Below are 25571 nucleotides of genomic sequence, written 5' to 3'. Positions count from 1 at the left end.
TAACTAATCACATTACATTTTTATGAAATTATATAATTTTCATATGCTTACATCAAAAACATAATCATAAATGTAAGTTAGTGGATAAAATCCAACTTCAGTTTGAAAATCTCATGGGACTATACATCAGCTGATGTAAAATTCTATAAATTTGATTAGGAGCTGTGTATTTTGTCCACCTATGGTTGTCATAAAAAATTTAGCTACAATGTGCCATTTGTAAACAAAGCTTCATTTTAAGAAACAGATTTTGAAACAATCATGTTCAATGTGTTTCTGTGTTATAGGTTCTGGCTGTTTTTCTGAGATAATCTCAACTCCCCATGCAAACACTGTTCTTGCACTAACAGTAGAAACGATCATCACTTTCCCTCGAAGAGATGAGATCTTGGTGTGTTAAACCTTTATCTTGGCATTCTGTTGTTCCCTCTGCACAAGCGTCCAACTCTGAGCACTACAGACACTGTCCTATTACAAAATGACACAGGCTATGTAGCACTTCTTTTCTAATAGTTTTCAGATTCTTAAAAGGAATTGATTTCAGAATATGAAGTAAGAAATAGCGTGTGTATTAATGTATGTGTACACACACACATACACAATTCTTCACTGGGTTATACATGATCACTGACTACCAAGAGCTATTTTATTAATACGTGGGAACCATAAGCAGAACTAAACTATTGTCCTGCTTGAATGCCATCTATACAAATGTCTGCCATCTTTCTCGTCCTGGACGCCATGTGGAGTCGTTTTTTCTTATTCCTTACTCAGCATACTGAAACTCACAAAGCTGATTCTAACGTTCCACCCTACACACAGCTGAAGATAAAGAGGATAATGTTTATCAGGTTCCTGCTAAAAGTGGACACATTTTACATTCAAATGACTCTATGAAATGATATGCCCTCTTGGATTTATAGTCATTGGGAGCACCTGAAATAATGTTAAACACTTTTAGCCTCTGGGAGATGCACTGAAAAGAGCTTGAAATAATATATCTCTAACCGGCCAGGCGCAGTGGCTCACGCCTGTAATCCTAACACTCTGGGAGGCCGAGGTGGGAGGATCGCTCAAGGTCAGGAGTTCGAGACCAGCCTGAGCAAGAGCAAGACCCTGTCTCTACTAAAAATAGAAAGAAATTACATGGACAGCTAAAAAAATATATGTAGAAAAATTAGCCAGGCGACCAGCCTGAGCAAGAGCAAGACCCCATCTCTACTAAAAATAAAAAGAAATTATAAGGACAGCTAAAAATATATATGTAGAAAAATTAGCCGGGCATGGTGGCGCATGCCTGTAGTCCCAGCTACTCGGGAGGCTGAGGCAGTAGGATCACTTAAGCCCAGGAGTTTGAGGTTGCTGTGAGCTAGGCTGACGCCACGGCACTCTAGCCTGGGCAACAGAGCGAGACTCTGTCTCAAAAAAAAAAAAGAAAAGAAAAAAACTATATATGTATCTCTAACCAATTATTTGCTCACAATGGTCCCCAGAAATCCCTGTAGGGTGCCTTAAAAAGAAGCGAAGCTCCTCCCCAGCCCTTGGGAGTGGTGATTCCATTTCCCAGGCTTCCCACCACACTCACCCCATACCACGTGACCATTCCTCCTGATGGTCCAGGCGAAGAGCGCCCTCTGCGGGGCCTAGGGAGAGGTGAGAACTACATTACCCAGAGGTCTGTGCGACAGTCGCCCCTGGCGTTGAGCCAACGAAGGACGAGGAAAGGCCATTTCCGTTCGTCCCCACTCTTTTGGGGCGGGACTTCTGGCGTCCTCCTCGTGGCGGGCATTGTCGCTGGTCTTGGGTCATTACGCCGGCCCTGGAACTAGATTGAGGTGTTGGGAACGAGGAAGCACAAGTAGAGGAGCCGTCACCGCGTCATCTCAGGGGATCTGAAGGTCCGCGACAGTGGTGACGGCTTTGCCCAGGTCCCCACCGGATCGTTCGTAGCTCCAGGCCTCGCTCAGCCCACGGAGTCCGATGGCGGCGGCTGCGCTGAGGGACACGGCTCAGGTAAGTGCCGCATCCTTCGGACCTCGCCTGTCCTCACCTTCACCCAACTCCTGAAGCCTGGAGTGAAGGGCGCCTGCTCACGTCCCTAGCCCAGGCCCTTGTGTCCGGGACAGTGACGCGCTCGTGGGTGGGGTTCTTATTTCTAAACACCCATTGTGACGGGCTGTTGGAGAGTGTGACAGGCCTGGGGACCGGCTCATGTAAAGGCTTGGAGGTGCTACTGAGCCGAGAGGGTTCGGGAAAATCCAGGAGGGCTTTGTGTGTGGAGAGGACGAAGACTGTGAGGCAGCGTCGCGCCTGGATTGGCCCAGTGCCATTTTTTTTAGAAGACTAGGAGCCATAGCGTTGTGTACAGAAGAAGGACACGGCTTCGATTACACTTTTAAAAGTTTTACAGCAGCTGTTCAGAGGAACACAGTGGAAAGGGAACGATAATAGATGGCACACAGGGATTTAGTCCTTTTATAAGGTCACATAGCTGGTAAAAGCACCAAGGATTGAGACCTAGATGTAGTCATCTCAGGTCACCTGTGTTTAGTGTTTTACCAGGCAACAGGGAAGCCCAAAGCCCATGGAGCCCCACGCTTGTCACTTGCCTTTCAGAACGATTCTCCCAGATTGCCACTAGTACAGAAGTGCTTACAGAGCCCTACAAAGGTGCATGGAGTCCATAACCTTACTCATCCCAGTAGTGTGATCTCTGGAACTGAGATGTCTTGGAACTCTTAACCTGCCACACTTCCTGGCATTGGGCCTGAGGACCCTGAAGGGATTAAGCACACGATTCTTATCTAGGCTGGAGTTTATATGGAGTAGTTCCTATTGCTCACAAACAATGGAACAAGATGTGGAAGTTTGTGCCAGGTATAGATACTAGTGTTTGGAGCTGCTTGGAAGTGACGTTGAGCTGGTTCAGGGAACCATAAGTCTCCTTTCTTTCTCATTGGATCAGGGGTATAAGAGTCAGAATTCAAATGGCTCTCTTAGATGTTGGAATCTGTTCTGGAGGTGACAGGAAAATGGGAGATTTGGAGCACAGGAGGGAGGTAATCTGACCCAGGTCTCATCAGGCTCCCTGTGGGTTAGCATGAAGAACAGAATATGAGTGTGAGGGAGGTGGTAGCAAGACCAGGGAGGAGGCTACTGCAGTACTCCAGGTGAGTATAGATGGTATGGACCACAGTGGTGGCAGTGACGTGGTAGAAATAGTTGCATTCCAGATTGGAGGTATGCTCTGATTTTCTGATATTGAAGCTGAGAGAAAAAAGAGGTGACTGCAAAGGGTTTTAGGATTTAGCAGCTAGAAGGATAGAAGCCCCATCTAATAGGAGGGATAAGTAGATAGAAGCATTATTTTTAATCAAGGATGTCAGGAGTTTGTTATGTCCATGTTAAAGGTATAAGATATTTCAGAGAATGAATGAGTGTATGTATCAATTGGGCAGGCGGAGACATGGGTTTTGGACTCTCAAGAGGATTTCAGTATTGGCACTACTCTAAAAGGTGGTGGATAGTGGGTGGAGCAGGATGGGGCTCTGTGTCTTAGTGAGCTTGCTTAAACCACAGAATTTTATTTCTCACAGTTCCAGAGGCTGGGGAGACCAAGACCAAGATTCTGGCAGGTTTGGTTTCTAGGGATGGCCACCTTCTTGTGGTACAATGGCTGCCTTGCTTCATTCTCATATGCTGTTCAGGGAGGCAGCTGTAGAGAGAGCAAGAGAGTTCTCTTTTCTTGTTTTTAAAAGGACATTAATCCTCTCTTGAGGTTCCCACCTTTTTTTTGAGACAGGGTCTTGCTTTGTTGCTGGGGTTAGAGTACAGTGACATCATCATAGCTCACGGCAACCTCAAACTCCAGGGCTCAAGAGATCCTCTTGCCTCAGTCTCCCAAGTAGCCGAGACTACAGGTCTACTTTACCACGGCTGGCTAATTTTTCTATTTTTTATAGAGACAGGGTCTCGCTCTTGCTTAGACTGGTCTTGAACTACTGGCCTCAAATGATTCTCCCACCCTGGCCTCCCAAAGTGCTTGGATTATAGGTGTGAGCCACCACACGTGGCCCAGTTCCCACTCTTATGATCTGATCTAATCTAATCACCATCCAAAGACTCCATCTGTAAATACTATCACATTGTATTAGCCTTCATTGTGTTAGTGCTTCAACCTGGGAATTTGGAGCAGACAGAAATATTTAGCCCATAACAATATGGGTCACATTTACTAGAGGGAACCGAGGTCATGATGATAATGTTAATATCAGGCCAGGAAGGGGAGGGCAGTCTCACACTTGGGTATCTGGATGGGTGCAGTTGACGGCTCAAACAGAAGTAACAGAGAGAAATGGCCCTGGGGACAATGTATGAGAGAGGTAACCTGGCAAGTGTTCAAGGCTTCTGAGGGATGTGTGAACATGAAATGGATGTAGAGGCCTAGGAGTAATTCAGAGAAGATGACACTGAAGCCAGATCTAATGCTTATTTATTGCTTGGTAGACTCATCAGGATCTTATCATGACTCTTGTTGTGTCCAGAAGTTTCAGTCAGGTGGGTGGATCAGTTTAGGTGCATAAGTAGTTATCTGGGAGAGTCACTGAAGCTGGGGTAAAGAGCCACTAGGGCAAAGATTTGAATGAAGGTTTACAAGAGAACAAGGCAGTTACTGTTAAGAGCAATACAAATTGGAAAGGGCCATGCATTTCTGACATCTGCAGGTGATTCTAGATGGCTGAGGTTGAATGAAGGAGCACAGTCAAGTTGGGAGGCTTCAGAGCAGGGTTTGGGGCTGCCTGTGACAGTGGGGGACTACAGAGATCTGGATAATACTGGATTCTGTTCAATTTTCATGCATTTTGTGGATGCCTTGTACTGAGTTACATGTAGAAGGTGGTCTTCTATGACACTTGCTACACAGGAGATACCTATGTTATGGGATCAGGCTAGAGGAGCCTGTGCAAGTACAGTTGGGTGAGAGACGTGTGTTGGAAATAGTGATGTGTACATGCAGAGGGAGTGTGAACTTATGTTCCAAGTGCCCTGGCATGAGTGAAGTGTGAACATGAATCTTGGTTGTGTTTGAATGCCATCCTCTGGGGGATTCCAGGAGACTTGCCTCAGAAGAGAGAGTGATTCCTTGTTTGCCAGGTTCAGAGATTTCCTCACCTTTCTGTTGTTGCTGATTGAAGGCACAGTGTCCAATGGGACTGTGAGGACAGTGGTCATCTGTGGCACTGGCCCCTGTTATATTCTGTGAGGTGGGGAGTTGGGGAGGAGGATGAGCTTGGGAAGGATATATAGGGTGATCAGTTTGAGGTCCTGGGAGAGGCACTGATGATGAATGAACTGTTTCCATCATAGCAGGGTTTTGTGACCTTTGAGGATGTGGCCATTTACTTCCACCAGGAAGAGTGGGAGCTCCTTGATGAGACTCAGAGGCAACTGTACCACGATGTGATGCTAGAGAACTTGGCACTCATAGCATCCCAAGGTAAGGCCTGTATATACCTCCTAATGTGCTGGTGTCTGTCTTTCTTCCTGACCCAGAGGTAGCTCTGTCTATTCCACAGCCAATCCCTGGGCTCTGTTGACTTCCCCAGTTTCCTAGCATATGTTCCATTGGGGAAAGCACCAAGCTTTCTGTATGGCCCCGAGCAATGCAGTCTGCAAACTGCCCTAACACCTGCTGTTTCCAATCATTCAGGGAAGGGTCTGGGAGTCAAGAGTCTTGCAGTCAGCCTAAGGGTCTGTCCTTGCCCACTTGCTGGCAGGGTGACTCTTTCTATATCTGTGAGACTTCTGTGCCCCAGGTTGTGCATTTTACTTCTAGCCAGCATTTCCTCATTTTACCTGTGTCAAGAAATGCAAGCATTGTGGTTACTTCTTAATTGGGCCATAGGCTTTTCATGAAGACTCTGCTATAAGGTGTTCTTGTAACATTTTTCTATCATGTAGTTTGTTATGTGCTGAGCTGTGTACCAGTGCTGACCACTCACCTCTCTGTTCTTGTGTTTAGGGCCTGCATGTCACAGGTCCCACATAATTACACAACTGGAATTAGGGGTTGGCCCTGGTTGCTTCCCAGGGTTGACATAGCAAGATCCTTTTAACTTGTTCAGCATGTCCATGTTCTCAGCAGATGAGGTCCTGTTGAAGGCTGTAGGCAGAGGAGTGAGTAGGAGACCCTGCCTCTCCTCCCTAAAGTGTGCCTCATCTTTTTGCCTTTCTTCTGATAAGGGCTGCCCCATTCTGTGAACTTTAGAGGCCCTTTCCTCAGTTTGCAATCCACTCTCCCATCCTGAGAAAATTCCTGTGGATTCATTCTTTGCTATATCTGACACACGTTTTTGATGGGAGTACTATGTCCTACCATATTGAACCTGCACCTCATCAGCATTTCTCTTTTTTTCAGGATGTTGGTATGGAACAGCAGATGACAAGGCACCTTCTGCACTGAGTCTTTTTGAAGAATTGTCACAGGGCAGGACTCCAAAGGCAGGTCCATCCAGCCATAAAACTCAACCCTGTGAAACCTATATCCCAGTCCTGAAGGATACTGTTGACATGGATGAGTTGCAAGCCACATCCTATGGACAGAAATCACACTTGGATAGGACATCAAGAGGTTTCTGGTTGAGTGCAAACCTTTACCGGCTCCAGAAGCTTGATAATGGAGAGAAAGTCTTAACAATGGATGTGGACCAAGCCTCATTTGAGAAGAACTGCAGATTTCATGTGTCAGGGAAGCTCTTCAGCTTTGAGGAGGTTGCAAAAGACTGTTCAGCCACCTCAGGCCGTCTCCAGCATCAGGCCATTACCAACAATGAGAGGCCACATGGCAGTAGACACTACAGAGTTCCCACTGGAAGAAAGCCTTCCAAGTGTATTGAATCTGTGAAATATTTTAGTAAGAAATCTGTGCTTACTCAGCACCAAACTGTTCACACTAGAGAAAAGCCTCATGAGTGCAGTGAGTGTGGGAAGTCATTTCACCAGAAATCTGTTCTCATTCAACACAAGAAAGTTCACACTGGAGAAAGGCCTTACCAATGCAGTGAATGTGGGAAATGCTTCCGCCGAAGCTCTGCCCTTCTTCAGCATCTGAGAGTTCACACTGGAGAACGGCCATATGAGTGCAATGAATGTGGAAAATCCTTTAGCCACAGCACTAACCTCTATCGTCACAGGAGAGCCCATACTAGAGCAAGGCCTTATGAATGCAGTGAATGTGGGAAATCATTTAGTTGCAATACCTACCTCATTTGCCACCAAAGGTTTCACAGCGGAGAAAGGCCTTATGAGTGCAGTGAATGTGGAAAATCATTTAGCCAGAAATCTGTACTCATTCAACACCAGAGAGTTCACACTGGAGAAAGGCCTTATGAGTGCAGTGAATGCGGAAAATTTTTTAGCCATAGCTCTGGCCTCTTTCTACACAGGAGAGCTCACACTAGAGCAAGGCCTTATGAGTGCAGTGAATGTGGGAAGTCATTTAGTTGCAAAACTGTCCTCATTCGACACCAGACAGTTCATAATGGTGTAAGGCCTTATGAGTGTAATGAATGTGGGAAATCTTATCGCCAGAAATCTGTCCTCATTCAACACCAGACAGTTCACACTAGACAGAGGCCTTATGAGTGTAGTGAATGTGGGAAATCCTATAGCCAAAGCTCTGCCCTTCTTCAGCATCTGAGAGTTCACACTGGAGAAAGGCCGTATGAGTGCAGTGAATGTGGGAAATCTTTTACCCGCAAAAACTACCTCATTGAACATAAGACTGTTCACACTGGGGAAAGACCTTATGAGTGCAGTGAGTGCGGCAAATCTTTTCGCCAGATATCTGCCCTCATTCGACATCAGAGAGTTCACACTGGAGAAAGGCCTTATGGCTGCAGTGAATGTGGAAAATCCTTTTGCCAGTTATCTGTCCTCCTTCGACATCAAAGAGTTCACACTGGAGAAAGGCCTTATGGCTGCAGTGAATGTGGAAAATCTTTTATTTACAAATCTCACCTAATGCGACACCATACAGTTCACACTAATGAAAGATCTTATGAGTGCAGTGAATGTGGGAGATCCTTTAGCCAAAGCTCTGCCCTCCTTCTGCATCTGGGAGTTCACACTGGAGAAAGGCCATATGAGTGCAGCGAATGTGGGAAATCCTATCGCCAGAAATCTGTCCTCATTCAACACAAGACAGTTCACACTGGAGAAAGGCCATATGAGTGCAGTGAATGTGGGAAATCTTTTACCCGCAAAAACTACCTCATTGAACACAGGACCGTTCACACTGGGGAAAGACCTTATGAGTGCAGTGAATGCGACAAATCTTTTCGCCAGATATCTGCCCTAATTCGACATCAAAGAGTGCACACTGGAGAAAGGCCTTATGGTTGCAGTGAATGTGGAAAATCCTTTTGCCAGTTGTCTGTCCTCCTTCGACATCAAAGAGTTCACACTGAAGAAGGCCTTATGAGTGCAGCGAATGTGGAAAATCCTTTATCTACAAATCTCACCTAATGCAGCATGAGACAATTCATCACTAATGAAATGTCTTATGTGTGCAGTGAGTGTGGGAAATCCTTCAGCCAAAGCTCTGTCTTCTGCATTGGGGATTTCACATTGGAGAAAGGTGATATGAGTGCAGTGAATGTGAGAAATCCTATCCCCAGAAATCTGTCCTCATTCAACTAAAGAGAGTTCACTCTGGAGAAAGGCCTTATTAGTTCAGTGAATGTGGGAAATCCTTTAATTGAAGCTGTGGCCTCTTTAAATACAGGAGGGTTCGTGTGCAGTGAATATGGCAAATTTTTTTGTTATATTTAACAATGAAGAGTTTCTATAGGGCAGAGGCCTCAGATATCCAATAAATGTGTTTTTCCTTTCTCAGTATGCTGATACTGAAGGCTAGTCTTTGAGAAGAGCCTTCTTCTGATTGCAATCTTACATATCCGAGGATGTATGGATTCCTGTAAGTTTGAGGTATGTGGGAAGCATGTGTAGCTATGTTGTGGTCTCTCAACCTAGCAGTGATCTTTCCAGATTGATTTCATTGCTAGCTTCTGTGGCTGAAGCCATTTCATCTCTACCACCTGGCAGATCCACAGAGTATACATCAGTTACCACCCCAAAGGGCTCAAGGAGGCAGACTTCTTGCATTTGTTGGAGGAAATCTTGAGTAACCTGAGCTCTTAGGTGGTTCTCATTTCCTCCTATCTCATTACTTAGTGTATAGAGCACCCAAGTTTTGGCCCTGGCCCCTGATCTGAGTTCTGCTGGAGGCTTGCAGAGATGGACTGCCTTTTTCAGGGACATTGTTGGTCTCAGGTGATGCTTCTGATGAAGTTTGTTCAGTTTCTAAGTCACTAAACCAGGAACTGCCTATTGCACATTTTACTGTCTTGGGCAACAATAAAAGCCTTCAAAGTTGGAAGTTTTATTCACTGTGAAGTAGTTTGATAGGATAATAGGGCTTTACTAGTTTAACGGAGTAAATAACTTTTGTGAGGGTCCAGACTTTGTATGCCCCAGAGGGACAGCATTGTGAAAATATAGCTCTCACTACATTTTTGTCTAGTTTGCATTGTTACTAAGGCCTCCTGGGAGAGACTGCAGGGCTTTCTGCTCCTAATTTTTTGCCCAGATCCTGGAGGTCTGTGGGATCAGAGGTCAGTCTGAGGAGGGGGCAGTTGTGAGAATTTCCATTGCTTCTGGAGACAACATGAGGTTTTTCTTGTTCATTGGGGAGATCACATCATTCCTTGCAATGTTGAGAATTCCTTATTCAGATCCTACAGTGGAGCTGTGTTTCTTGAAACCTGGAATTCGATAGTCTCATGTCTCTGTATAAAACTACAGGGACCTGGCGGGGGGCCATAGTTGATTTAGAAACATTGGGTTGAATAATAGGGAGTGAAGCAGACTACAGTAAACTAGGTAGAATGTTCCTTTTCTGAAGATGCACCCACAAATGTTCCAGTGACTGTGGCTCAGCAGGATCAGTGTGTACAGAAATTTCAGGGCCTTCAGAACTGTGTATCTTGTATAGCTTAAGACAGAGAAAATAATCTAAGGGTGTTATGAATTCCTGTAGCCTTTCTGGCCTGTTTACCTCAAGGATATTGCTACCTAGACAATGAAAATAGCATGAAGAGAGGGAAATTGCTGTCCACAGATGTGGCTTTTGTGCTTCAGCCAGCAATCTTAACTCAGGTGGAAATGGCTTTTATTGTTCCCCTGTGTTTCCTGCCACTGAGGTATGGCTGCCCCAACAATGCATAGGGGATTAGATGGTGAAGACAATAATGATTTACATAAGTGTAAACTCATGAAGACATCAAGGTAATCAAAATAATGAACCTATCTCACCCACATATTTTCATTGTGCCTTTCTATAATCTGTTCCTGATCCTCCAGGCAACTTTTGATTTATAATCATTTACAATTGATAGCTTTGCATTTTCTCAACTTTCCAAATAGTAATTATTGAGTGTTTTCTCTTTAATTTTTACGGTTTTATTCATGGTACATAATTAGAGCTTCATACATGTTGTCTATGTGTAGATTTCATTCTTCTGTGTAGCATTTTCTTATAGGGATATATGATTCTTTCTTTATCCATCCATCTGCTTATGGACATTTGGGTTATTTTCAAAGTTTGACTATTGCAAATAAAGCAGCTGCAAATATTTGGGTACAATTCTTCCTATAGATGTTTGTTTTATTTCTCTTATACTAATAACTCAGAATGCAATGTCTAAATCATGGTATAGGTGAATAAGTAACCTTTTCAGAAACTTCCAAACTAAACTAAAATGCTGGCTCCTTTTTGCATTTCTGCCAGGAAATCTGTGAGATTCAATATCTTTACTCCTTTGCATATACATGGCAGGTTCATTTTTTAATGTTAATTTTTTTAAATATGTTGGTAATGGCATCATACTTTTTGAATGTATTTTCCTACATATTCACCTTGGTTTTTTTTTTTTTTTTTGAGACAGAGTCTCATTCTGTTGCCTAGACTAGAGTGCTGTGGCATCAGCCTAGCTCACAGCAACATCAAACTCCTGGGCTCAAGCAATCCTTCTGCCTCAGCCTCCCGAGTAGCTGGGACTACAGGCATGCGCCACCATGCTGGCTAATTTTTTCTATATATATTTTTAGTTGGCCAGCTAATTTCGTTCTATTTTTAGTAGAGATGGGGTCTCACTCTTGCTCAGGCTGGTCTCCAACTCCTGAGCTTAAACGATCCACCCACCTCGGCCTCCCAGAGTGGTAGGATTACAGGCGTGAGCCACCGCGCCTGGCCCATAATCACCTTGTTGAGCATTTTTTTTCATGTGTTTATTTGTTAGCCTTAGGTAATTCTTGAGGCAAATGTGTATCTGGCCTGTTTTATATGTTATGAGTTTTTGGTTAATTTTGTTTTAGTGACAAATAGACAATGAAACAACATATATTTTGGAATTTTATTCATTCAATGATATGAATGACATCTTTGATTTTGAATACTCAAAACCTGTCATTTTCTTTGATTTTTTTTTGTGGTGTGCACAATGTAATGGCCACCTTTAATATTTAAGTTGATGTTTTATCAACATTATTAACATTTTTCATCACTCTTCTGAGTGTAGATTTTTAATAATAGCATAAATGAAGCCCTAGTTTTTAGTGTTTGCCATCTTACTTCATGTTAGTAATCCCACCACAGCCAGTTTCAAATTGCCAACATTTTGTCACTGACTATGGATAAGTAAAAAGTTGCCAGTAGCACACTATTCTATTTCTTTTCTCCTGTTGCAGTAGCTTCAAATAACATCAAGCATATAAGTAATAATAAAACATAGTAAAATGATTAAAGCATGACAAAGTTTCAGTATTCATAACTGAAACAGCTAACTGATGTATAATTGATTTAAACTTCACATATTTAAAATATCCATTTGTTTTCCTCAACATATAAAATTAGTGATACAAGGGCATAGTTTATCTTTTGTAATGGCTGTTTTCAAATATATACAAAAGTGGAAAAGCCTCTTGTGAAGCTCCGTGAACTCCTCTTCAGTCTTCCATTATTTATGATCTTTCTTGTTTTGTGTATTCTTACATATACTAGTGATTTATTTTACTGATAAACCCAGACATAATACAATTTAATGCATAACTTCTTTAGTATGGTTTTCAAAAATGTATACAGTTTTCCTACTGCTGATATTTTACACAAAATAAAAATAATTTAAAATTTTATATGTGGTGAATTTCATTAATTTTCTCAAAAAAGTGTTTTTTCAGTCACACTAAGGTTAATCAGGTACAAAATGTATTTTTTGGCTTTTTGTAGTTGGGCTTGGTAGGTTGTTGACTTATAGGTACCCCTTACCTCTTTATTATTTACTGGTTGGGTTGAAGTGATAAGTCATGTGTCCATTACAATTGAGAGCATTTTGGATTTGGCTTATTGCATCTTTCTTACTCTACATGCTGATCCTTTTTAGGTTTACTCTAAAGCAGATATTGAGATGGGTGATTGAGGTCTTGTCAATGGGAACTGATGTGTAATGGTGACACACCTAGAAACACGATGTGACTATATTTTGTCAGCACATGGTGGCACAATGTGGAAACACATTCAGGTATCAGATGTGATGGGTGTGTAGTGATGACACTGCGGCCTAGCCTGGACAAATGCACATGCATATCTGGGGAGGACTTGTGGGACAGATGTGTGATCATGACACACCTCAGCACATCTTGGGGATATTTCCCATCTACACTAGGGACATAGTGTGACAGACATGGGATGCTGACATTCCAGTACAACCCAGACATGCATATACCACAGCCACAACACTAAAGGGGTGTGAGAGGCATGAGACACCCACGGCTGGTATATGTGAGACACACCAATGATCTGACAAACAGAAGTGAGCTATTGACATACCATAGCAAGTAAGCAGACACAAACAAATACTCCATGGAGACTTGTGAGACAGGCATGTGGTAGGGAATCACATGGCCTGCTGTGTGAGACATACACACAGTCATAGAGTTTCTATGGATTAAGTGTGTTGGGACAGGTACAGCCTGGATTAGGAAGAACAGTCCCCTCTCCACATCACTGCAGGTTTGACAATGTGCTGATGGGCCTCTGAAGAGAACAGTGTAGTCTAAGTAAGAAGGCTCATGGTGTCTTCACAATTATCCCTTGTTGCCTAAGGCCTGAACCAAGCTGTCTGCTGGTTTGGGAGATGATTTTAGTGGTAGCACAGACACATCAAGTGTCATAAGTGGACACCCTGAAAAAGCTCATCTTTTTCCTCCTGATTGTTGTCAGGAGAAAGTCTTGGTTTATTATCAAATCTGTAATGCTCCACTCCCTTACTGCTTGTAATTTCTCTTTTGAACAACAGAAACAGTCGCTCACCGTGGGCTTTGACATCCCCCTTTCCCTCATAGGCAGCACTGTCCTCACATCTGGATCATAAACATCCCTGGTTTCCTGGAGAGCATGCTGAGGGTGCCAGGGCTGGGCTGTGTGCTGCCTCCTCTTCCTCCCACAAGTCCTCAACACCTGCTGCCCTGCAGCCTCATACCCACAGAGATTGGCCTCTTCCTACTCTGGCGACTCTGTCCACACCCATGGCTTTTCTGTGACCCAGGTTCTTCCTCTTCCAACTGCCTCACATTTCCTAGGGCCTGGAAATGAGTGACACTGACATGGTTACTACTTGTGGGGACCATGAAGCTGTTCCTGCCAAACACTACCCCAGAGTCTTATGATGTTTGTTATCTTTCCTGTGGTTTGTCATGGAATGGGTGACTCTGGTACTGTGCTGGCTGTTCACCTACCCCACCTGTCCATTAGGACTTGCCTCTCCCATGCCACATGCCATTGCTCAGGTGGAGCCAGGGACAGAGGCCTGTGAGTCAGCCAGACTTTACTCTGGTTACAGCAGAAGGGGTTTGGATGGCTCAAGTTCCTTGTGAGTGGGAGTTTGGGGAGGGTGTGACATTGTGGCTGGGCCCAAATAATACCAGGAACTTGTCCTGTGCCCGCTGTGGTCTGAGGCCAACGCCAGTGGCTATACCTGATTTCTACCTTTACCCCTGTCCATTTCCTCACTTGTCAATTCCCCTGACTTCTGGAAAAAGCTATCTCACACCTCTCTGGCCTCCATGTCTTACCTGTTCCTCTCTCCTCTGTTCTCTCTCTTGTGCTCTCCAAAATTGCCACTCACTTAACATTACATGAGAGAGTACTTAGTCCTAGGCCACCACATCTTCAGTTGTGATCAGACATTCCATGGCCTGACAAGACCCTTCCTCAGCTGCTAGAAGTCGTGTGCAGAAAAGTGCACTGCAGCCCCTCATGGTGTCCTTGTCCAGGGTCAGCCTCCCCTAGTCTGTGACATTTAGATGCCCACTACTGCACAGTGATCCTGTATTTGTCCTGACCCCTGACCTCTGTCCTGTGACAACAATGCCACGGACTCATCCAAGGGTATGTCTGACACACATTTGTAAGAAGGCTTCCCCCTCCCACCAACATCAATATCTGTCTTCAGATTGTTGTTGTGGAGTGAAGAGGAACTTTCTGAGCAGTGTTTCCAAGGAGCGTCACTGGAAGAACTCTCAAGGAAGATCTGTCCAACCAGAAGTCTCACTACTGTGAACCCTATACCTGTTCTTGAAAAATACTTTCTACTGGCTTTAGTCCTTAAAACTCATGATACCCAAAATGTATATTCAGTTGAGAGATTAAAAGAAGATGTTTAAAATGTCTAACACTGGCAAGGGACTAACACATAGAATAGACAAGAAATATTACTAATCAATAGGAAATTAAGTACCCACAAGAATTAAAAGCAGGGACTGCACGAGATACTTGCACACCCATGTTCGTATTAATAGCAGCATCTGGGCCTGTTCTGGAGGGTCCAAGCTGGGACCCGCCTTCACGGCCGGCTTTAGAGAACTGGGAACTACATTACCCAGAGGACGCTGCGCTGAGAGGCAGTAGTATTGAGCCAATGAAAGCTCAAAGCAATGGCATTTCCGTGCGCGCGCATCGCGCCGGGGCGGGACTTCCGGAGTCCCCCTAGAGGCGGTCATTTTGGCCGTTCCCAGGTCTGTTGCAGCTCTGGAAGGCTGGGTCGCGACCGAGGGGACTGGACAGAGCAGCCGGGAGAGAATTCATCTCCCTGCTGCACAGAGGCGGGTCTGAGGCTTGACAGCGCTGCCTGGGGTGACCCACCCAGGCACGGCATTGGGACCGCCGCTCCCGTATCTGCTCCGTCCTAATCCGATGGCGGCGGCCGCGCTAAGGGACCCGGCACAAGTAAGTGCCGCGTTCTCCGGGCTTCACTGGTCCTCACCTTCACCCAAGTCCTAAAGCCCCAAGTGCTTGCTCACGTCCCTGCAGCCCGGGCCCCGGTGTCCACGACAGTGAGGCGCCTGCGGGTGGGGTCCCTATTTTTGACATTCAGTGTTGTGGGGGGGTGAGAGAGTGTGACAGGCAGAGGGACCGGCACGTGCAAAGGCTTGACGGTACAATTGAGCCAGGAGTATTCAGGAACCGGGGGTCTATCTTCTGTCCGCAGGGAACAGAGAGTGTGAGGCAGAGTCCGACCTGGACTGGTAGGTTGTGAAGTTGTACCTTTTTTCTGAAGGCCTTGGGAGCCATAGAGAGTTGTGACCAAGAGAGATGAGGTCTGAGTTAAGAGTTTTGAAAGTTTTCCAAGAGTTGCTCAGGAGGAGAACAGATTGGAATGAGGGTGTTGAGGACAGTGAGGCATAGGAAGGTTGAGTCGTTATCCAAGGCATAGATCTGGGAAGAGGCAATACTGAGAACTGAAGCACAGAGTCATTTAGCCCAAGTCACCTGGGCTCTGGAGCTGAACAGAGGTACAGAGAAAGTTTGAGCCCATTGAAACAACCTTCTATGGCCTGCTTCAGTCCTCAGCCCCCCATGACTGCAGAAGCACTTATAGAGCATACACAGGGAACTAGAGGATGTTCCAGGCCCTTACTGTCTCCAACCCCACCCATATGGTCTCTGGCATTGTGGTATCCTGGAAATCTTTGCATGCCTTTCTCACAGCCCTTGGGTTTGGGAACCTGGAAGAGATTCCAAGCCCAAGCCTAGGGAGAAATCCCCTAGGCTCATTGTGAGTTCAGGCCAAGGGTTGTATGGAGGGGGTTCCCATTTCTGGCCATCAGTGGAAAGAGGTATGGAAGGTTATCCCAGGTACTGGCATGTGGAAATGCATGGAAGTGTATCTGAGCTAGGAAAAGGTACTGTAGGTCTCTGTTTATCTTAAGAACAAAAAGGAGGGGGCAGGAGTCAGTCCTGGAATGTTGCTGCCTGAGAAGTTGGACATTTATTATGGAGTAAATGGGAGGTTTGGATCAGAGGAAGGAGGTGATCTTACTCAGGTCTAAACAGGTATCACCTGGCTGCAGAGTGGATAACAGACTTTAGGAGTGAGGAGGGAGGAAGAATGATCAGGAAGGAGGCTACTGCAGTAGTCCAGGTGAATATTGACAATGTGAACCAGTGTGGTGGCCATGGAGGTGGGAGAAATGGTTGGATTTTGGATCCATTTTTAAGAAGGGCTACCCAGATTTTCTGATTTTGAAGGTGAGAGAGATAGGAGTTAGGAATAACACTGAAGTTTTAGTCCTAGCAGCAAGAAGGATGGAAACTGCATCAACTGAGATGGGATAGTTAGTAGTAGGAGTGATTTTTATTGGAAATATTAGGAATTCCTTTTCATGTATTAACAGTCTGACATATTTCAGAGAACAAAAATGTGGTGACATCAAGTGGGCAGTTGGACACAGAGGTCTGGAAATCTGAGAATGACTTTAGGATGGAGTCATCCAAAAGTAGTAGCTACTGTGTGGCCCTGGGTAGAGCTGTGGATCACATGTAGAAGGGGAATTCAGGTCATGGTCATAGTACTATTAATATTAGCAGGCCAGAAAGAAGTAGATGAGATTGAGTTTCTTGCCTGCACACCTGGTTAGGGGTGGTAGGCATCACAGACATAGATGTGGAGAGAAGTAGCCAGGAAGGGACTGTGTATGGGAAGGCTGGTCTGGTGGGTGGGAGGACTTCCAAGGGAACAGTAGAGATGATACAGAGGCATAGATGTAATTGAGACAAGATAACACAGGCAGGGCTGTTGCTTATTCGTTGCCCTACAGATTTACTAGAATTTTGTGGTGAGCTTTGATGATGTCTAGGGTGTTTCACTCTTGCAACTAAGGTCAGTAGATAAGTCGGGGCAAATATGGTCATTTGTGAGAGTCACTATGCTTGATACAGGGACCAATGGGGCAGAGCTTTTAATGAGGATTTAGTAAAGAAAGGAGGGGTGTGGCTGCTGCAGGGACAGCAAGTGCAGTACAGAAGTAGAAGAGGGAAGAATGAAACTTACATGTTGCTTTCTACAGCTAATGTTGAAGCAAGGATCAGAGATAGGCAAGAAGGCCTTCAAAACAGCATTTAGGGCTGCCCCTGGTATTAGGATCCATGGGAAGTCTTGGGTAATACTGGATCCTATTTGAGTTTGCCAAGCACTCTGTGGATGCCTTGTACTGAGTAACATGGGGTAAGTCAGGGAAATGACTGTGGTATGGGGCAGGGAGGTGGCAGGGCTGTGGGATTGAGACTGTGGGGTCCAGAGACATGAGAGATGTGCAGTCTAAATAATGATGTGCATGTGGAAAAGGAGTGTGAACTGATGTCCCCAGGACCTTGGTGTTGGGAGCTTAAGGATGATCGGTGACCCAGGTTTTCCTGTGTTGCAAGGCATGATAGGGAAGACCCCAGAGGAATTGCCTGGCCAGAAGGAGTGAGGCCCTACAGTCCAGTTCCTGAACTTAGGTGGCATCCATCTGCCTACCTTCCTTAGTTGCTGAGGATTGGGCACAGTGATCAATGAAACCATGAAAGAACGGCACCAGTGGCATTAGGGTGTGGTATCGTCTCAGAGGTTGGGAGTTTGGGATGAGGATGGGTATGGGGTACCTATGTGGGGAAATGGATTGTGGGTCCTTAGGAGAAAGGCTGTGGTTTCATCTGTCCTCATTATGACAGGGTAATGTAACCTTTGAGGATGTGGCCGTATACTTCTCCTGGGAGGAATGGGGTCTCCTTGATGAGGCTCAGAGATACCTGTACCACAGTGTGATGCTGGAGAACTTTGCACTTATATCCTCACTGGGTAAGGCCCTTACTCCTACCCCAGTTCCCTAGGCTTGACTTTATCTCTCTGCTCTTCCCCAGGGACTCCTCTGTCTTGACATGTGGGCTGTGGGTACTGCTTCCTTCCTCAGTTCCCTGGGTAGGTACTGTCCATACTAGGACTGGGTTGTTTGTATTGCCATCTTCTCTCCCCTGCTGCCCCAACACCTGCTGCCCTAAAGCTTTATAGGGAAGGATTCGGGGTCAGGACTCTTGCAGTGAGGCTAGTGGATCCCTCCTTGCTTGCTCTCTTCCTAGCTGGGTAGCTATGTTGAGATCCATGGCATCTCTGTATCCCAGATTTTGCTCCCTTCCTCTAGCTGACAGTTCTTCATACCTGCCTATGCTAGAATTGGCAGTCACTAACATGGATGCTTCTTATGTGCACCAAGAGCAGTTCTTTTGAGACCCTCATTCGAGGATCTTTTTTGGTAATATTTAGTGTTCTTGTGTGTGTTCTGTCATGTGATAAGCTGTTCTGAGCTGTGCTGGCCACTTAGCCTGTCCTGTCTTTCCCCTGTGACTCACATTATTCAAGACCCATGTAGTTTCTCAACTCAAGGTGGGGGATGAGTCCTTTATGTATCACAGATGGTCATGTTTCACAGCCATGGAAAGATAGGCTCAGAGACGGCCTGCCCCTGCTGAAAGGCAGCTAGGGGAGGGAATGACATCAGGGCTGTGTTCACATCAGACCAAGGACCTGTTCAAACCAAACCAGTGTTTTAATGCTAGTGCCAGTGGCCAGGCTTTGTTTCTACCTTTTCTTCACCCTTCTTGATATTTTGCTAGCTTGTCATTTTTGCTCTGACTTCTAGCTCCTGGCTTTCCTACTAACTTTCTGACTCCACCTGCCACCCATTCCTCTCCACTGCCACCTCTGCAGTGTTCTCCAACATTGTAGTGTATTGGTTGGTACACACATATCCTTAAATAGTCCTTGAACATCAGCTTCTCAATTGGATTTTTCTGTTTCTGGACAAAAACTTCTGCACAGCATTCACTTGTCAGCAGCAACTAAGGCCCTGCTGAAAATCATTCAGAGAGGAATAGTTTGGAAACCCTGTCTTCCTCTTCTCACTTATGCTATACCCATTCCTTATATCCTTCATCTTGTCAGGAATCCCAACTTCTGTGACCTTTAGAATCCCAGTACTGCAGTGACTCCTTCCTTAACCTGACTCCAACTCCATCCTGAAAACAAGTCCATGTACTCATTCTTTGATGTGTCAGGCACATACTTGTGATATGACTGCCTCCTGCCCCCAAAGACAACATATACCTCACCAGCATTTCTCTGCTTTCAGGTTGTTGGTGTGGTGTGGATAATGAGGAGGTACTTTCTGCTCAGTGTGATTTTATGGAAAGAGTGTCACAAATCAGGACCCCAAAGCCAGATCCATCAAACCAGAAGGCTCATCTCTGTGACATATGTGTCCCTACCATGCAAGATATTTTGTACCTGGCTGAGCACCAAGGAACACATCATAATGGGCAGAAATTGTACACATGTGTGGCATGTGGAAAACAATTCTGTTCCAGTGCAAATCTTCACCAGCACCAGAAAGAGCACAGTGGAGAGAAATCTAACTGCAAAGATATGGACAGGGCCTCCTTTGTGAAGAGCTACAGAATCCATGCATTACAGGAGCCCTTCATCTGTGGGGAAGTTGGGAACAACTTCCTGACCAATGTGGGTCTTCTTCAGCACCAGGTCACTCCTAAAGGAATGCCACCACACAGTGTTACTGAGTGTGAGGAGGCCTTTCAGAGTGGAAAAAGTCACAAATGTGGTGAATGTGGGAAAACATTCCGCCGCAAACGTACACTTGTTCAGCATCAGAGAATCCATACTGGAGAAGGATTGTATGAGTGCTGTGAATGTGGGAAAAACTTCAGCTACAAGCATACATTTGTTCAGCACAAGACAGTCCACACTGGAGAAAGGCCTTTTGAGTGCAGCGAATGTGGGAAGGCCTTCAGGTTCAAATATAAACTTGTTCAGCACCAGCGTATTCACACTGGAGAAAGGCCTTATGAATGTACTGAATGTGGGAAAGCTTTTGGGTGTAAATCCAAACTTGTTCGCCACCAGAGAATTCACACTGGAGCAAAACCTTATGAATGTGCTGAATGTGGGAAATTCTTTAGACAGAGTTCCAGCCTTGTTCAACACCAGAGAATTCATACTGGATCAAGGCCTTATGAATGTGAAGAATGTGGGAAATCCTTTAGCCAAAGCTCCATCCTCATTCAGCACCGTAGAGTTCACACTGGAGAAAGGCCTTATAAGTGTGGGGAATGTGGGAAATCTTTTAGACAAAGCTCCAGCCTCATTCAGCACCAGAGAGTTCACACAGGAGCAAGGCCTTATGAATGCAGTGAATGTGGGAAATGCTTTAGCCAAAGTTTCAGCCTTATTCTACATCGGAGAATTCACACTGGAGAAAGACCGTATGAATGCAGTATATGTGGGAAATGCTTTAGCCAAAACTACAGCCTCATTCAACATCATAAACTTCACACTAGATAAAGGCCTCATGAGTGCAGCCAATTCAGTTAATAGTCTACTCTAATTCAGCACCAAAAATTTTGCAACCCAGATAATATAAATTCAGTCAATGTGTGAAAGCCTTTAGCCAAAGAGATAGCCTTGTTCAGTATTTAGATTCTTCAAACATGCTTATGTGAATAGTTCATTGTTTTTATTGCTGAGTATAGTTTGTTTCATGGATATACCACTATTTGTTTATCTATTCATCTTTTAATGAGCATTTGGGTTGCTTTCAGTTTGGGGCTGTTACAAAGCTGCATATTTAAAACGTATAATTTGATGTTTTGATATATTCTTAAACTCTTGAAACCAAAAGTTTCTTTCTGCCCGGGCACAGTGGCTCATGCCTGTAATCGTAGCACTTTGGGAAGCTGAGGTTGGAGAATCACTTAAGTACAGGAGTTTGAGACCAGCCTGGCCAATAGCAAGACCCCGTCTCTATAAAAAAAAAAAAAGGTTTCTTTTTGAAACATGGTCTTACCCTAGTGCCCAGGCTAGAGTACAGTGGCGTGATCATATCTCACTGCAGCCTTGAACTCCTGGGCTCAAGCAATCCTTTTTCCTTAGCTTCCCAAGTAGCTAGGACTATGGGCACACTCCACCACACTTGGCTATTTCTAATAACTTTTTTGATAGATATAGCCTATCTTTTGTAGGAGATATTCTCAAACATGTACAAATGGAAAGGAATATGTTATAAAGCCCCATGACCATTTCCCCAATCTTCATCATTCCTGATTGTTTCATGGCTATTTTGTTTCAGGTATGTTATTGGGTCATTTTACTTATAATTCTAGATAATATGTTATTTAATGCATATGGTCTTCAGAATGCATTGTTTTCATAACTCCAATTTATCACACAAAAATATTTCAAAGCTTCATGAAATATGTTATCAGTGATTAATTGCTTCAAAATGTGTTTGTTTTTCAAGGTGGATTCATTGCATTCAGGATCCAAAATGTATCCCTGTGACTTTTAGTGTATCACATAATCTCTTTTATAATTTGCAGGCATGGCTTTATCATTTTTATTCTTATTTATTTTAAGTTGCCACATCATTTGTTAGCATTTGCCACATCTTAGATTTGGCTTATTGTGCGCTTCATCTCAACCTGGGGATACTCCAGATACACAGTGAGAATACCACGACAACTGTTCAATGTTGATGCCCCTCAACATAGCCTAGACTTCCCCAAACATATGCCACATCCACAACAAAAGAGATGTGTCACAGACATGAGACACACACAACTGGCATATACAAAACACTAAGAGGCTGTGAGATGGAACAGAGCTACTAACACACTACAGCAGAAATGCTCCATGAAGACCTGTGGAACAGGCATGTGATAAGGTGCCCCATAGTCTGGTGTGGACCACACACACAATCACATGGTCCCTGCTGGGTCCACACATTGGCACAACATGGTGATCAACACGTTTGATGATGGAGTGTAAACACATGAAGATGTCTTGGGGAAGGCAATCAGCCAGAGCCCCTTTAGCAAAAGTCTTTACTTGGAAATGCCTACAGAGAGGACTGTGGAATAACAGTCAGACCAGGATGTGTGTGAAGTGTACTTCACAGGAGGGATCAGGCCATGTCTAGCCAATTTCATCAGTGGTTGGTTCAGGGTGGTTCCTGGAGACTGGGGATTTTGGGGGGATTACCAGCCATTGTTTCAGTGATTTTTATTTTACCCAGAAGCACTAGGAGGATCAGTTGGGGTTGAGGTAATGTGCAAGACAGGTGGGGAGGAACAGTGAGACAGCACATGTGCAGGTCACAGCAGAGATACTTATTCCTTTTTCAGAGTCTCAACTAATACAATAGTGACGATGTTAACGGTCACAGCTGAATACTGGGGCATAAAGCAGGGGACACTGGGAAGTGGTATTTAGAAGGAAGATCAACAAGACTGTGTAGATAAATTATTGCATCAGTTGTTTCAGTGAGGGCTACCAACAACACAACGGCCTACATCTAGAATAACATGTTTTATGGGGTGCCATGATCCCTGAGGAGGATACCTTCACACTGACTCCGTGTGTGATGCACAACACATGAGTAGTGCTAAAGAGCACTCTCCCTCTGCTCGACAGGAAAGGCTGAAATGTACAGGAAAATAGCAACTCAGTTTGTCCCACCACTTGTCACCATTGCTCACTCAATCAATCAGGCCCATCCCTTCATTTGAAAAGAAGTCATACCTCCCTACCTTCAGAGGTACCTTTCATAAGCATAGTTATTATAAAGGGGTACCTTAGTAGCATAGTCCCAGAATATAGGCAGTCAATTCTCTTCAAACTGGAACTCAGGGAAGGCTCAGCTTTCAAGTTCTGCAATTTAAGGTTGGAATCCAGGCAACACCCAGCAAATGCAACAAACAGCTTGCAATCACAGTGCAAAATGCAGTTCAAAAGATGGTGGTACTTTCCCAGCTACTGCTGCAATCTGGTGGAACCTCTTAGTAAACTAAAAGCAGTCAAATGGCATATCATTCCAATCTGAAGCCAAACTTCCTTGCAATTTTTGAAACAGAAAATTTGAGGTGTACTAAGGCCAACAGATCAGGAGGTGATTGCCATTGAGATGATAGCCGTAGCCCCCATTTTTACATCTAAGGACTTAGGTACTAAGCAGTACTGAACCTCATAAGATATCATGGTCACCCACCACTGATTTGTGATGCCATGTAAACCATATAAAAGTTGGCCGGGTGCGGTGGCTCACGCCTGTAATCCTAGCACTCTGGGAGGCCGAGGTGGGAGGATCACTCAAGGTTAGGAGTTCGAGACCAGCCTGAGCAAGAGCAAGACCCCATCTCTACTAAAAGAAAATAGAAATTAGCTGGACAACTAAAAATATATAGAAAAAATTAGCCGGGCATGGTGGTGCATGTCTGTAGTCCCAGCTACTCGGAAGGCTAAGGCAGGAGGATTGCTCGAGCCCAGGAGTTGGAGGTTGCTGTGAGCTAGGCTGACGCCACAGCACTCTAGCCTGGGCAACAAAGAGATCCTGTCTCAATTAAAAAAAAAAACCCATATAAAATTTCTCTTTGAGGATTGGGGCTGTCTGAGCTTCCTATTCTACACCACTGACATTTGTCCATTCTTATGCTGATACCACATATAGGGGAAAAGCTCCACACAATGGAATATACTCAGCAATAAAAAGGAATGGACTATGGATGCATTCAACAGAAAGCAAGAGTCTCAAGAAAAATTACACAAAGTAAAAGAAGCCAGACAAATGATTGCATTTATATAAAATTTTTGTAACACTAACACAAATTTCTACAAACATAAATCAGTTGTCTGTGGTTAGAGCTGTGGGGGTTGGCTAACAGCAGTGTGATACGAGAAAAGCTTCAGTGTGATGGGAAAGTTCTATATCTTGACTGTGGTGATGGTTACCCAGGTGTATACATTTGTCAAAATTCAATGAACCATACACTTCAAGTAGGTGCCTCTTATTGTTTGTAAATTATATTTCAATAAAGTGATTAAAAATTCTTGGGTGTTATATATGGGCAATAATTTAATTTCTGGGTGATTTATATGGACAGCCAGGATTTGGAACCACTGGGATCAATAGTCAAACTTCCCCATTTTACAAAGTGAAAAACAGTCACAAAGCATAGCAAAGGGAATCCAAGGACAAACAATTTGTGAATGTCAGACCTTAGTCTAGAATGCAGGTCTCCTGACAACGAAGCAGGTTCTTCTCCACACTCTTGTCTTTCAGATCAAGGCCATGTCTGAATTCCTTGAAAGAACAGGCCCTACGTCTGGGGCCACAGAGGATGGGGTTCAGAGTCACCTCCAGGCACCCACACTGCCTGCACTTTTTTTCCTTTTTCTTATTTTCTTTTCTTTTTTTTTTTCTTTCTGCACCTTTTTTAAAATTGATTTTTTTTTTTTTTATAAAGACAGGGTCTCACTATGTTCAGCCTGGTCTCAAATGCCTGGCCTCAAGTGATCCTCCTGCCTTGGCCTCCCAAAGTGCTGGGATTACAGGTGTGAGCCACCATGTCCAGCTGACACTGTCTCCACTTTTGAGGGGCAGGGACTACAGGGGCCAAGTTATTAGATGACAATATAATTCCCTGAGGGCAAGCTCAGCCTGCCAGGGTGGTGTTGACAGTAGTGTCATCCCTTAGGATTCCTCTTTCTTACCCCCAGACTGGTGTCTCTATCACATACTTGAGGTAGCTGGATGCTGATGGGGCACAAAAAAGAGCCACGAGAGTGTAGATGTCATAGTTTCTCCAAGGTATATATTTTTTTCTTTTGACTTCTCAAATGAAGTCCTTCACCTATCATATGAGATCTTTATTTTCTGTGAATTCAGTGGACAATGCCAGGTCCCCCTCCCTTTTTAAAGTCAGTTTTCAGATAAATTGTTTTTTCAAAAATGGATAATATAGATGATGCAAAATTCTTTCAGAGGAAACTGACTCTATAAATTTCAGCAAATGAAATATGTATTATATCTGTGAAACCTAGAAAGTTAGTTTTATTAGTATTGTCTGATCATATATGAGAGACTTTATTCTAAGAATTACTGTTTAAATTCCTTTTTAGCCTTATGTATTCTTAGAAAACTAATTCATAGTAGTGCTGAGATTGTCAAGGCCTCCTGTTTTACCTTCAATACCTTTAAATATTTTCACTGCCCATTCTAATTCAAAAATTCCCCTTTTTCTCTAGACCTGCTTCATAGTTTATGGCCCCCAGAACCTAATATGATTCAGC

The 25571-nt window shown here is 44.3% G+C and overlaps 2 protein-coding genes and 1 long non-coding RNA gene across 3 annotated transcripts; all 3 read left to right on the top strand.

Annotated features, from left to right (window-relative positions):
* The first annotated feature begins 1767 nt into the window (after window positions 1-1767).
* LOC123624562 (zinc finger protein 530-like) lies at window positions 1768-10628 on the top strand. Its single transcript, XM_045532489.1, has 3 exons — window positions 1768-2013; window positions 5368-5497; window positions 6419-10628. The coding sequence occupies exons 1-3, from the start codon at window positions 1981-1983 to the stop codon at window positions 8524-8526; spliced, it is 2271 nt and encodes a 756-aa protein (XP_045388445.1). The 5' UTR covers window positions 1768-1980; the 3' UTR covers window positions 8527-10628.
* Window positions 10629-15310: 4682 nt separating this feature from the next.
* LOC123624169 (zinc finger protein 211-like) lies at window positions 15311-21187 on the top strand. The gene is made up of 3 exons (XM_045531802.1): window positions 15311-15343; window positions 18110-18236; window positions 19564-21187. Exons 1-3 carry the CDS (start codon window positions 15311-15313, stop codon window positions 20787-20789), a joined length of 1386 nt encoding a protein of 461 aa, XP_045387758.1. The 3' UTR covers window positions 20790-21187.
* Window positions 21188-21224: 37 nt separating this feature from the next.
* LOC123624561 lies at window positions 21225-24329 on the top strand. Its single transcript, XR_006730168.1, has 2 exons — window positions 21225-21573; window positions 23950-24329. It is a non-coding gene; the product is annotated as an uncharacterized LOC123624561 (long non-coding RNA).
* Window positions 24330-25571: the final 1242 nt, after the last annotated feature.

Source organism: Lemur catta, chromosome 19 (genome assembly GCF_020740605.2).
Source record: "Lemur catta isolate mLemCat1 chromosome 19, mLemCat1.pri, whole genome shotgun sequence".
Taxonomy (NCBI): Eukaryota; Metazoa; Chordata; class Mammalia; order Primates; family Lemuridae; genus Lemur; species Lemur catta.
The sequence above is the reverse complement of the archived record's forward strand: the minus strand, read 5'-3'. Positions and strand labels throughout refer to the sequence as shown.

Bases quoted from the DNA above. Each gene is read 5' to 3' on its own strand.
- LOC123624562 (XM_045532489.1), top strand. From the start codon at position 1,981: ATGGCGGCGGCTGCGCTGAGGGACACGGCTCAG. The intron at 2,014-5,367 runs GTAAGTGCCGCA...TTTCCATCATAG, and splicing joins CGCTGAGGGACACGGCTCAG to CAGGGTTTTGTGACCTTTGA. The intron at 5,498-6,418 runs GTAAGGCCTGTA...TCTTTTTTTCAG, and splicing joins GGCACTCATAGCATCCCAAG to GATGTTGGTATGGAACAGCA.
- LOC123624169 (XM_045531802.1), top strand. From the start codon at position 15,311: ATGGCGGCGGCCGCGCTAAGGGACCCGGCACAA. The intron at 15,344-18,109 runs GTAAGTGCCGCG...TCATTATGACAG, and splicing joins CGCTAAGGGACCCGGCACAA to GGTAATGTAACCTTTGAGGA. The intron at 18,237-19,563 runs GTAAGGCCCTTA...CTCTGCTTTCAG, and splicing joins TGCACTTATATCCTCACTGG to GTTGTTGGTGTGGTGTGGAT.